Here is a 13,117-nt window from a genome sequence, read left to right on the forward strand (position 1 = left end):
ATTTATCTGAAAAACAAACAAACAAAAAATGCTAATTTGAAATTATACATGCACACCAATGTTCATTGCAGCACTATTTACAATAGCCAAGACATGGAAGCAACCTAAATGTCCATCGATAGATGAGTGGATAAAGAAGATGTGGTGTATATGTATACAATGGAATATTACTCAGCCATAAAAAGAATGAAATTTTGTCTTTAGCAACAACATGGATGGACCTTGGGGGTATTATGCTAAGTGAAATAAATCAGACAAAGACAAATACTGTATGTTATCACTTATATGTGGAATCCAAAAAAACAAACAAACTAGTGAAATAAAAAAGAAACAGACTCACAGATGTAGAGATCAAACTAGTGGTTACCAGTGGGGAGAGGGAAGGGGGGGAGGAACAAGAGAGGAGTAGGGGATTAAGAGACACAAACTACTACATATAAAATAAATAACCTGCATCACAGAGAATATAGCCAATATTTTATAACAACTATAAGCACAGTATAGTCTATAAATATTTTGTATTACTATGTTATATACCTAAAACTAATATAATGCTGTAAATCTGCTATACCTCAATAAAAAATTAATTAAAATAAATAAAAATACCTCTCAAATAACTCTTTCAAAAAATTTTTAAATGATATTACGAATACAAGAGTGACATCATGAAGCAAAATGTTTCCTGAACACGTGTTAAAGTAAACAAAGTTTATAATTATTCATACTGTTGTTAAAAGTAAAGAAAAAAACTTTAAGTAAGAACCAAAATTTACATTTATTTCAGGTCACTTAAGTGGAACTTAATAAGAAAGCTTCCTCCTGATGGCTTCAAGAAGTATCATGATCTTCAGAAGCTGTAAGAAAAATTTTAATTCTTAGTATTAAATTGACTAACATTTGTTGGCATATCTGTTTCTTCCCACTTCTGCAGAGACCAACACTGCACCACTTCTTAAGTCTAACCCTATTTGGGGAATTATTTAGCTGTTAGGTGGAGACTACCAGGTAACATATTTTTTCTGAGTAATTCTAGAAGCCATCCTAGAAAAATCTCACATACCTAACCCCAAAACCTCCAACCACACTCCCCCCCAGGTGAAGATACTTGAGAGGTTTATACTCTCTGCATCTCAATGCCCATCTTAGAGAAAGATGTAATAACCCTTTACCAGATATGCCCTCAAGATTAGATAGGGAAGAATTTTCTTCCATATGTTTGCAAACTCAATCTCTACTTAAGATAGCAGGTCCTTGTGGTTTGAAACCTCCAAGCATGAGTTGTTTTGGGGACTTAATTCCATTTCCACATCTGCCTTGTTAGTTGAGTTTTATCTGACAGGCTAGCTTCTCTTCAGTCTAAGATTACCTATGTACTCCTGGAATCCGTAATGGCCCACGTGATGGTTACCTGTTATGTAGGTCAATTTTGTGGCTAAAGCATATTGTCATAGGCTTAAACTGTTGGGTTTAAATATTCTGTGCCTAAATCACAGTATCTAGAAATGTCTCAGAATTCCTGGTTTCATTTTCACAACTACACTTGTTTTGGTTTTGTTTTTACCCTAGAGAACAGTAGTAAATAGATATCATCTATCTGTACTTTTTCTTTAAGAAAGCAGAAATAGGGCAGAATCAGAAAAAAAGTTATCCACTTTGATGAAATGTTCTCAATGTTCAGATTATCTGCCGAAAAAGGTTTCACATTGGAAAATTAAATTCCAATAAAAATGACTTTTCAGAACTTTATTCTAGACATATCAACCAACTGAGAAGAGTTTTTCAAAATTAGGTTTGATACACAAACTTCAAAAAGATACTGTACTTCCTTACTATATTCCCTGATTTCTGAAGTAGGACGTTTTCTGACCTGTAGCACCACCTTATGTCCACATGGTTTAAAAGCAGTCAGGGCTTCAACTCTAAATATCAGAATTCAGTAGTTTAGCATTTTTACACAATGAATATTGAATTAATTCTTGAAAAACCAATTTGTTTCAAGTAATAGATCAAAATAGCCTAATTACCAAAAAAGTTCTTATTGATGATTAGAGATGTACTTTGGCTCCACCTCCAGGCAATATAATCTATCACTTAATGGATAATTACAGTAGTCAGAATAAATGAATAAATACTTAATGTTTTTCTGTGTATTAGTGAGAAAGATGTATTGCCTAATAAACAACAGGACCATAGCATATTCTGTGAGAATGTTAGGTGTATAATAAATTTGACATTTTACAATCAAAGTTAGGTTTCTTGCATGTTGGAGAAATAGGGACTCACCTTTAGTCAAAATTTCTAATTGAGAGTTGGCTCATACTGGTTTATCCCTTATCAACCCTAAAATCTGTGAAAATTATACATAAACTCAGAAAACCCTGACGAACAAAGGTGACCTGCATCAGGAGAAGAAATAAGGCTTGAAGCCCTTTCTCTGCCCTTGTTCACAACCTGGGGCCGGTGTACCTAGATGTGCAGAGCTTCCATGGGTACGTGGGATGCAACGGCTCGTGCTCGCATTCTGTTTCTTTTGACCCCCTGTTAACTCCAGGCCCAACCTCCAGCATGACCTCAGTGAACTCTGCAGCCAACATTGTCGCTTGGCCTTCCAGTCTTATTTATATTCTTCTAGACCTGATCCTTTTTCTTTTTTTACCTAAAAAGCTGGTGTTACTGGTTTTGCGTCTTGTTGCTGGAAATTTTCTTTTAGCCAAAATTACACTTCTGGTTTCAGAAGTTCAGGGACTCTTTCAGGCTAAAAATAAGATACTAATATATGCCTCGCCTAAAACTCATCCCGCCCTCTACATTCTGGAATATTGTCAATCTTCTCTGTCAACCTGATTCTTTTTATTTGTTTTTCTCTTTTGTCATATATAATCCTGATAAATTTCCTCGAATACTTTTTGGAGCGAGACTTGGATGTCACAATACAATTCAAGTTGACTGGCTTGGCCGATTTGTGGTTTACATGGAATATGGTTTGGGGTCTGAATGATATCACAACCTTGTAGTTTTGCCAGTGCTTTGTTGAAAACTATCAAGTTTGTAGAAAATGTTAGAAAGCTAAAAAGGCTTCTAGGCCTCTTTGATTAGTGAGTGTGTTACTAAGCACTAAAACTAAAGTTTCACTTACTGAAAATTCAAGTGTTAAATTTTAGCTATCATATGTCTAGCTTTATAACTAGAATTTCTATATAAAAACTCGTCTCATTATATGTGAACTTTATCAGGAAACAAAATGACATGATATCCAGCTCCACTAAATTGTTTTATGTTTACCTTTTTTAATTTTTAAGAATTTGTTTGACATTTCCTCTTTATTTATTTTTTTTGCTTTTTTAAAATTTTTATTGAAGTATACTTGATTTACAATGTTGTGTTAGTTTCAGGTGTACAGTAAAGTGATTCAGTTATATATATATAAAAATATATGTATTCTTTCTGACATTCTCTTCCATTATAGGCTACTACAAGATACTGTGGTAAAATACACATGACATAAAATGTACTATCTTAACCATTTTTTTTCTTATTTTTTTTTGGGGGGGGGTACACCAGGTTCAATCATCTGTTTATCTTAACCATTTTTAAGCGTACATTCAGAGGTGTTAAGTACACCGACATCTTTGCACGACCATCACCACCATACACCCGCAAGTCTTTTCAGCTTGCAGAAGTCTTTTCATCTTGCCAAACTGAAACTCCGTTCTTTATGTTTTCCTTTTAATAATCATTTTCACAGGTGCCTACAAAACAATAAGATTAGATCTGTGTCCATCTATGCTTTCCGAGGACTGTACAGTCTTACTAAACTGTAAGTACCAGCGCCAGTTGGTCTGCCCGTCTGTGGTGGCCAGCCAACCTGACCCATCCCACCCCACACAGCCCTCCTGCCCACAACAGTTTCCCAGGGGACGTACAGACAGGGCACGGTGCAACAGAGGACTGGAGCCAAGGGCATGGGACCCTGAGTCACACAGGCTGGAGGCCGAGTCCTGACCTCACCACTTACTAGGGTGTGAACCTGAGAAATTTATTTTCCTTTCTAAGCATCAATGACCTCTACCATAAAAATGCAAACTACAGCAGTACCTACCTCAGGGTTGTTGTAAGGAAGGAATGAGAAAATCTATGGGAAGAACTGGGCACGCTGTGCCTGGCGTGTGGTAAGAATTCAATATACACCAGCCGCAGTAACGAGAATGAGAATTGAATAAATGTTATCAACAAGAGGAAGCCTGGAGATGATCAAAGTTTATGAAGGAGAAAACCCAAAGATTTCTTCAGTTACTCTTTTCCCACTAATCCTGCTTTTAAGAATACATAAAGCATAAGTTTAAAAGAACAAAACTTTAAAAAATTATGGTAAAATCTGTATAACAAATTTGCCATTTTTATCATGTTTAAGGGTATAGTTCAGTGACATTCAGTACATCACACTGTTATACAGCTATCCATCTCCAGAACTTTTCATCTTCCCAACTAAGACCCCACATCCATTAAACACTAACTCCCACAGCCAGCTTCCAGCCTCTGGCAACCACCGTTTGACCTTCTGTCTCTGTGAATCTGACTACTTTAGGGACCTCACAGAAGTAAATCAGGTAATATTTCCCTTTTGTGTCAGGCTTATTTCATCATGTCTTAGCTTTAGCATAATGCCTTCACGTTTCATCCATGTTGTAACATGTATCAGAATTTCCTTCCTGAAGAATAATAATAAGGCTGAATAACATTCCATTGTGTGTGTACCATATTTTCTTTATTCATTCATTGATGGGGGGACACTTAGGTTGTTTACACCTTTCAGCTATTGTGAATGATGCTATGAATATTGATGGACAAATATTTATTTGAGTCTTTGCATTCATTTCTTTGGGGCGTATGCCCAGAAGTGGAATTCCTGGGTCATATGGCAGTTCTACATTTGATTTTCTGAAGATCCTCCATACTGTTTTCCACAGCACCTGTACCACTTTACATTCTCATCAGCAGTGCACAGGGTTCCAATTCTTCCACATCCTCATCAACCCTTGCTAATTTCTGGGATGTTGTTATTGTTTTGTGTTGTGCTGTTTTTAATAACAGTGATTCTTTTGGGTGTGAAGTGGTATCTCATTGTGGTTAAGAGCAAAGGTTTTTACAATGGTCTTTCTCAAAGCTCCATTTCATTGCATTTTACCAAGCAGCTGAAACTTACCTCCTAGAAGAAGTTATTGAGTGGAAATATGACCCCAAATCACAGAAATAAACAACTCTCTGTATATCTATTTCTGGCCCCTTGCTTTCTATCCTACCCCATTTTTTAATCCTTAACCCAAGAAACTCCTGTCAGGTTCCTTACTGGTGGTACCAGAGTTTGGGGTTGAGTCAGGAAGGCCACCTAATCATTTACTAGCAAAGAAGGTTACTGGAGACCCAGAGTCTTAACAGTAACCCCACTAGCCACATCCTCTTCCCCTCTATCCCATCCCTGTCCTTTTGTGTCTTAGCAAATTACCCAAAATCAATACTGGCCTTGTCCTCATCATGCTTCTGACTACCTTTCTCTCCAACCTCCCACACATCTATTCAAAATTTGCTAAACAGCATCTGCTTGGTTTAATATTCAACGGATATAGAGGTTGCTCTTGAAAGACAGTGCAGACTGGAGAGCAAACTAAGTGTCTTCCATCTGCTCCTTGTTTTTTTCCTGGCACTAGAATATTGCCGGGGTGTTAAAATGTCACACAGTTCTGGTTTTTCATGGATAACCATCAGATGCTGCTCTTCATTCTTCCACAGATATTCATTAGCCCTCATAGCGTGCAAGGTCATCAGCGAGGCACCCCGGGGGGCAAGGAAAGAGAAGTCAGACCTGCTGCCTTCCAGCACCTTACACACTGGTATTTCGGGTAGAAGCCTGTGCTCCCACTGGCATCCCCTCGCTCTCTGGAAGCTTACAGTCCATGGTGGGGAAACAGCACCCAACACAAGCACAACATACATACAACATACACACAACATGCCAACATACACACAACATGCCAACATACACACAACAAATAGAGAACAGCAAGGGAGTTTACTTAACTAAGACCTAAATCTGCGTTGTTCAGACCACAACTACTATGTTTCCTAAAAGGAGTGATTATTTTGGCTCCAGAGCAGTGAAGGATGACTCTGAAAAATGAAGAGGATTGAGCAAAACAGACAGCACGGGGCGTGTTGGGGGCGGGGAGGGATCAAGTACTTTTACCTGGGGGATTTCCAGTGGCTCTTAAGGGAACCCCTGAGGTGTTCAGGGCAAGTGCAGAAGAGATTCTTTCCATCTTCCTGTGCCCAACTAGGGCTCCAGGCTTGCAAGGGGAGGAAGGAAGTGGCTCTGATTTGGGGCCTTATTCCCTGCTACCCCCAAGAAAAGTCAGATCTGATGGAGGGAAGGAGAAATTCCTGGCAGGACAGATTTTATAGGATGTCAGCTCTAAGGTCTGTCAGAGTGGAGAAAAGAAAAATCAGTGTGGTCCGTGTATCAGTGGAAGTGGAATTTAACGAATACTTGCATAGGAATCATAGGCAGAAGAGGCGGAAAAAAGTGGAAGTGGGAGGCTGAACAGACACGTGGTTCTACTAATAGGTACTGAGTGCTTCTGACATGCCTGGCCTCAAATGTTCAGCAACCCAGTGAATTGGGTACTGGTGTTATTTCGATTTTAGAGTTGGGGAAACTGAGGGTTTCCGAAGTTGCTGTTGGTTTCAGGTCACGCTATTAACAAGCAGCAAAGCTGGGAACAAATTGTCTGACAGCAGATTCAGAGCAGTGAGTTGCTGCACTAGAGAAATTGAGACAGAAATAAACACGCAAGACAATTTCTCTGCCATCTCAAAACAGAATGGAAGGAGAGGAATTTTGCACACATTTGAGTTCTGTGCTTTTGCTGCCATTGGCAACCTGAGGTATTTTGAATGTCCCTTTGTTTACCAGCTTCTGTTGGGCTGTGGGTGCTTGTGTGTGTGTGCCCAAAAGTTTTCTCCAGGAAAAAAAAAAGGCCACCTAAAGGCTCTAAGGCCTCTATAAAAGAAGAGAGGTGATTTTGGAAAGTTATTAAAAGCTGCTGTTTGCTTTTGGAAGAAAAAAAAGAAATAAACATGTAAGAGAGCACTGTATCAGAAGGAAGAGTTGGCTTACTCTGCAGAAGAGTGAGAGGTAAAGTCAGGTCAGAGTACGGTGGGTCAGACTCTTCAGCAAGGTGTTCAGCATCTCTTCTCCAGAGCAGACCCCTGCCTTCCCCCGGGGGCATCTCCTGTGTCCCCTCACAGCCTCTTCTTGCTTTGTGACTCCCACATCCTCATCCAAGACTCTTCTCAACTGAGCCTTCTTTCTTTGTCTTTTTTTTTCTTCTTTTTTTGTAATTAATTTTTACTGGAGTATAGTTGCTTTACAGTGTTGTATTAGTTTCTACTGTACAGCAAAGTGAGTCAGTTATACATATACACATATCCCCTCTTTTTTAGATTTCCTTCCCATTTAGGTCACCACAGAGCATTGAGTAAAGTTCCTTGTGCTATACAGTAGGTTCTCAGTTATCTATTTTATACATATTAGTATATACATGTCAATCCCAGTCTCCCAATTCATCGCACCCTCCCCTTTCCTCCTTGGTATCCATACATTTATTCTCTACTTCTGTGTCTCTATTTCTGCTTTGCACATAAGATAAGATGTGGCACATATATACAATGGAATATTACTCGGCCATAAAAAGGAATGAAATTGTGCCTTTTGCAGAGACGTGGATAGACCTAGAGACTATCATACAGAGTGAAGTAAGTCAGAAAGAGAAAAACAAATACCATAAAATATCGCTTATATGTGGCATCTAGAAAAATGGTAAGGTGAACCTATTTCCAAAGCAGAAATAGAGCCTCCTTTCTTTAACACTCCCTGTCTCCTCTCCCCTCCAAGTTCTGCAGCCCCAGTTCCAGCAGAGTCCGGCACCTCTTCCACTGAAAAGGCAGAGCAACTGTATGTCCTTGCTCTTTTCCCTCTGCTGATATAATAATTACCTGCTCACATGCTGTCTTGCACTAGACTCCAAGCCCCTAAAAGAAAGCAGTTCCACACCTAGCACAGTGCCATAGAGTAGGCACTCAAAACAACCTGACGAATAAATGAAGAGATAGAGTGATTGACTGATTGGTTGATGGTTGGTTGATTATCGGGAAATTAAAAACTAGACATGAAAAGGTAAGTGATACAGCACTTTCAGAGCTCCAAAGGTAGGGAAATGTCCTGATGAGAATAGCTTATAAGAAAATTTAAGATGGATGACTATTGTTCTTCTTTCCTCCTTGTAAGATATCAAGAAGGTAACAAATTTACTGCAGTCATTTCTCTTTTTTCAGATATCTCAGTCATAATAGAATAACCTTCTTGAAGCCGGGTGTTTTTGAAGATCTCCACAGACTAGAGTGGCTGTATGTTTAATTTATGTAGCCTTTTATAGCATTTGTCTTTATGTCCAAAAAAATATATCAATGAATCCATTTTTTCTTCTGGCTGGCAGGATAATTGAAGATAATCACCTCAATCGAATTTCCCCACTAACATTTTATGGACTAAATTCTCTTATTCTCCTGTAAGTAAAAAAATTTTAAGCAAATATTTCAATTGAAGGAAAAGGCATGAATAAAAATTACTGCTTTGAGTTTAATAGCATTACATTTGGAATTAAAACCCTAAAAGGGCATTTTCAACTAAAAACCATCTCCTAGCCCTATACTATGAGGCTATTTCTGTAGTTGTAACAATTTTATAAGACCTTCTGTCTTCTAGAATGTCAGCCCATCAAAACTGAACACAGCCTCACTGTCATGTTTTATTGAAATATTCTCAAGCACACCAGTACTATCCTATATTAATCTCGGTAAAGAAAAATAACATTCATTTAAAATCACCTCCTTTTCATTACCCACTACTTTTCTTCAATTGCTGGTGTTACTGTTTCCTCCATGTGATGGCTACCATTTGTCTAATTTTATTACTAACAAGCACTTTAATATAGCAAGACTTACAGAAAAAATTAGAGTGAGAAGACACTAACTTAGTAGATGTTCACAGCTTCATAAGAATAATAATAAAACCATATTTGACTTCAGTTGAGAAAAGAAACAGAAAAATGGGACTCTGTTTTCTTTCTCTTTTTCAGAGCACTGATGAATAATGTCCTTACCCGCTTGCCTGACAAACCTCTTTGTCAGTATATGCCCAGATTGCACTGGCTGTAAGTTGCTGTATCCCTTCTTTTTTTTTAATTTTTATTGAAATATAGTAGTTGCTTTACAATGTTGTGTTAGTTTCAGGTGTACAGCAAAGTGAATCAGTTTTATATACATGTATAGATATATACATTCTTTTTTAGATTCTTTTCCCTTTTAGGTTATTACAAGATATTCATTCTAGTTCCCTATGCTATACAGGAGGTCCTTGTTGTTTACCTATTTTAAATATAGCAGTGTGTATCTGTTAATCCAAAACTCTCAATTTGCCTCTCCTCTCCCCCTTTCCCTTTTGGTAACCATGAGTTTGTTTTCTATGTCTGTGGGTCTGTTTCTGTTTTGTAAATAAGTTCGTTTGTATCATTTTTTTAATTCCACTTGTAAGTGATAACATATGATATTTGTCATTCTCTGTCTGACTTACTTTACTTGTGATAATCTCTAGGTCTATCTATGTTGGTAGAAATGGCATTATTTCATTCCTTTTTATGGCTGAGTAATATTCCATTGTATATATATGTATATATGTATATATGTACCACACCTTCTTTATCCATTTATCTGCTGATGGACATTTAGGTTGCTTCCATGTCTTGGCTATTGTAAATAGTGCTGCAATAAACATTGGGTAGGTGTATATTTTCGAATTAGAATTTTGTCCAGATATATGCCCAGGAATGAGATCACTGGATCATATAGTAGCTCTATTTTTAGTCCTTTAAGGAACCTCCATACTGTTCTCCATAGCAGCTGCACTGATTTACATTCCTACCAACAGTGTAGGAGGGTTCACTGTATCTTTTTCTTACAGAAGTCAGCTAACTTTTCTGTTTTTGCCTAGTTCATTTTGGATGTTAAGTTTTTTCAAATGGTAGTTCTTAACATTGTGTCACATTTCCTCAAATTTTTAGCATGATTTTTTTATTAAACATTCCTATTATCTAAACTAACTCCTTTAAATTCTTACCAAAATAAAACATCTCTAAAAAAACAAAAATACTTTGGAGGCAGGAAGAAGACAGAAGTGATGTTATGACATCTATATAACATCACTTCTTCCCCTTGTCAGTCTGTTCACCTGTTTATTGGTACAGAGAGACTAAGTCACTTTAGTTTTATTCCTAAATTCCAAGTAATAAGAATATGATATTTAGAACTTCCTTTTGAAGTCTCATCACAGCAGAATATGTTCCATGGAATTTTTCACACAATAGTTTTGCTTGTGGTAATTAATGTCAGTCCACCTATGCAGAACTCAATTACCCAGTAAATATGTCTATTTAAGATACAGGAAAAAATGAAAAAATAAATCCAAAATATGTCTTAAAAAGTTTAGTCCATAAATTGCATATATGGTATCATATGAAAATTCCTCTGTCTTTTATTTTTTAGGAAATTCCCAAAAGCTGGAGTTCTAAGCTCACAGCAGACTAGAAGTGCTAACTTAAAAATAGGAGAGGAAAGTCAGAAATGTTGATTTTAATGAGAAGTAACAACTATCAACCTGATAATAAAGGAGGAGCAAGAAATGCTATAAAAAGCAGACACTGTAATTCAAAACACACTCATCTGGAACCAATTTGGGAGAGAGAAACATCCCCCAAATTATTACTAAGTCCAGAGGGCATCTTGATATGACAGTATAGTACCCTCACTAATGACAAATTCAGTCATCAAGGAAAGGGCAAATTAAGTGCAATAGCCTTTGCACTGATTAAATCTGGGTTCAAAAAATTCATTAACAGTTATTACATGCTCAGTAATCCAAACTTAGTAATGAAGTCAAATTGATCAATACTTACATGATTAAATTAGCAATTAAAAATTCATGCATTGAGACCAGAAGCAAATGTGGGAGATTTTATGTCCACACAGTAATAAAGCTTTCCTCCTATGCTTTTTTAAAAAAGAGCCAAATGTACACTTCAGATAAAAATAAAATGATTAGGATTTATTATTAAAGAGGTGGAATTTTAAGATTTTTGTTACTAAAATTATAATCTTTAAATTTGAGCTATCCAAAACAACTCACACCACATGCATTCCTGATAGTGAATATTATCCCAATTTTAATGCTAGTGGTAATTTTTGCTTTATAAGTATTCATTTTTTAATTAATTACAATGTCTTTACCTTGCACATGAACTTTCACTTAGCAAAGTATAAACTAGAAAATCTGTTGGATGTGTTGGCAAACATTCATTAAACTATGGTTAAGTAGAAAAATACAAATAAAATAAAAAGAGATAATGACAGCCCAGGAGAACATACTTGCAAGATATATGACAGACAACAGATTAAAGCCTTTAATATAGTTCTTTCAGAGCAATAAAAACTATAAACACCAAAATAAAAGATATGAAATTCAAAAAGGAAGAAATGTAAGTAATAAATAAGCATTTGAATAGATGGGGCAATAGCCAAAGGTGAGCTGAAGAGCAAGAGAGTAAAGTAAACTTTTATTTTGGGATGAGGCTAAGCAAGTTTATATATTAGGCAGAAGAAGCTAATATAAAGAATTTGAAAATATAGAAAACAGTGAGGATGCATTACAGAGCAAGGTCCTGGAAGCTGTGAAAAGGATGGACAAATAGGATGTGATACACAGGTGTAATAAAGATAAATGCACCCGCCCTGCTTCAGTCAACACGGCACAATTTTGAGATTGTATATGAAGTATAAAGAAAAAGTCACAGAAGAATACATATTACATATTACAATTCCATTCCAACAATGCTGTGCTGAAGCTATAGAAAGCCGCAAGACAGTATTGCTCCCCCTCTACCAATGAGAAAGAACTTTACAATCTACACAATCATCACTTTCTCAAGCCCATCAGAGAGCTACAGTCATAAGGCAAGCAAGTAAACTGAATTCTAAGGGGTGATCAGTAGAGATGGAACATATACTGTATTTCACCTTTGGCAGAGTACAAGGTCAAGAGTTGACCCCCATAGAGCAGGTACAAAGAAAACTGCTAAAATTTAAATAAACCTGTAGAGGTTCAGTGTTGGCTAGTGTAACCTTTTGGAATACTGAGAAGCCCACACTCAGTGGAGTCAGCTGTTCCTAACAGGCTCTCTTTCCCTGGCCTCTACCAGCTCACAGGAAAAGCTGGGAGTAATTAAGGAAACCAGAAAGAGTCTTCTTGGGTGGCATGCAGGCACAAACCCCACCTTCTTCCCTGGATTCTTCCCTCTTAGGAAGCAAAAGATTTACACCATGGGGAGAGGGACAGAAAATCCTTCTGCAGCCAGGGACCATGCATAAATCCACTGCTTCCAAAGTAGCAGTAGCAGCCAAAGCTCTCTACTCCAGCAATAGGGGCAGATAAACCTCTCCGGCCCAGGATCCTACACTGTTACAAAGCAGGTTAGGGTTTCCAGGGTATGGGGAATGGCAATACTGAGAAAGCCCCCTCCCCAAAAGAGCAAGAAGAACAACTCTTGTCAAATTATAAGGCAACCAACAAAACCAGACCCAGAGATAACTCAGATGTTACAACTACCAAACAAGGAAGTTAAAAGACTTATGATTAATCAGTTAAATGGTTTACTGGGAAAGGTGGCCAAACACATGCACACGTGGCAAATATCTGTAAAGAGATGGAAGCTTTAAAGAGAATCAGAGAATTACTTCAACAGGCTTAGCAGCAGGCTGAACACAGCTTACAAAAGAATCAATGATCTTGAAGATAGGTCAACAGAAAACTTTCATATGAATCAAAAAGAGTGTAAAATAAAGACAGAACAGAGAATCCAAAAGTTGCAGGATAGTATAAAACTGTCTCAAAATGAATTAATGGTGTCACAGAAAAAGAAGACAGGAAAAACAGGACAGAAAATGTTACCAAACA

At 37.2% G+C, this 13,117-nt stretch overlaps 1 protein-coding gene across 4 annotated transcripts in view; it reads left to right on the top strand.

Moving 5' to 3' along the window:
• The window catches only part of RXFP1 (relaxin family peptide receptor 1), a 74,588-nt gene that overhangs the window by 34,909 nt on the left and 26,562 nt on the right, over window positions 1-13,117 (top strand). For all 4 annotated transcript variants that reach the window (XM_057728025.1, XM_057728024.1, XM_057728026.1 and 1 more), the window contains 5 exons: window positions 785-856; window positions 3,746-3,817; window positions 8,389-8,460; window positions 8,550-8,621; window positions 9,192-9,266. In XM_057728025.1, coding sequence (XP_057584008.1) covers window positions 785-856; window positions 3,746-3,817; window positions 8,389-8,460; window positions 8,550-8,621; window positions 9,192-9,266 — 363 coding nt within the window. The remainder of the gene's footprint in view (window positions 1-784; window positions 857-3,745; window positions 3,818-8,388; window positions 8,461-8,549; window positions 8,622-9,191; window positions 9,267-13,117) is intronic.

Source organism: Hippopotamus amphibius, chromosome 3, assembly GCF_030028045.1.
Source record: "Hippopotamus amphibius kiboko isolate mHipAmp2 chromosome 3, mHipAmp2.hap2, whole genome shotgun sequence".
NCBI classification, from domain to species: Eukaryota; Metazoa; Chordata; class Mammalia; order Artiodactyla; family Hippopotamidae; genus Hippopotamus; species Hippopotamus amphibius.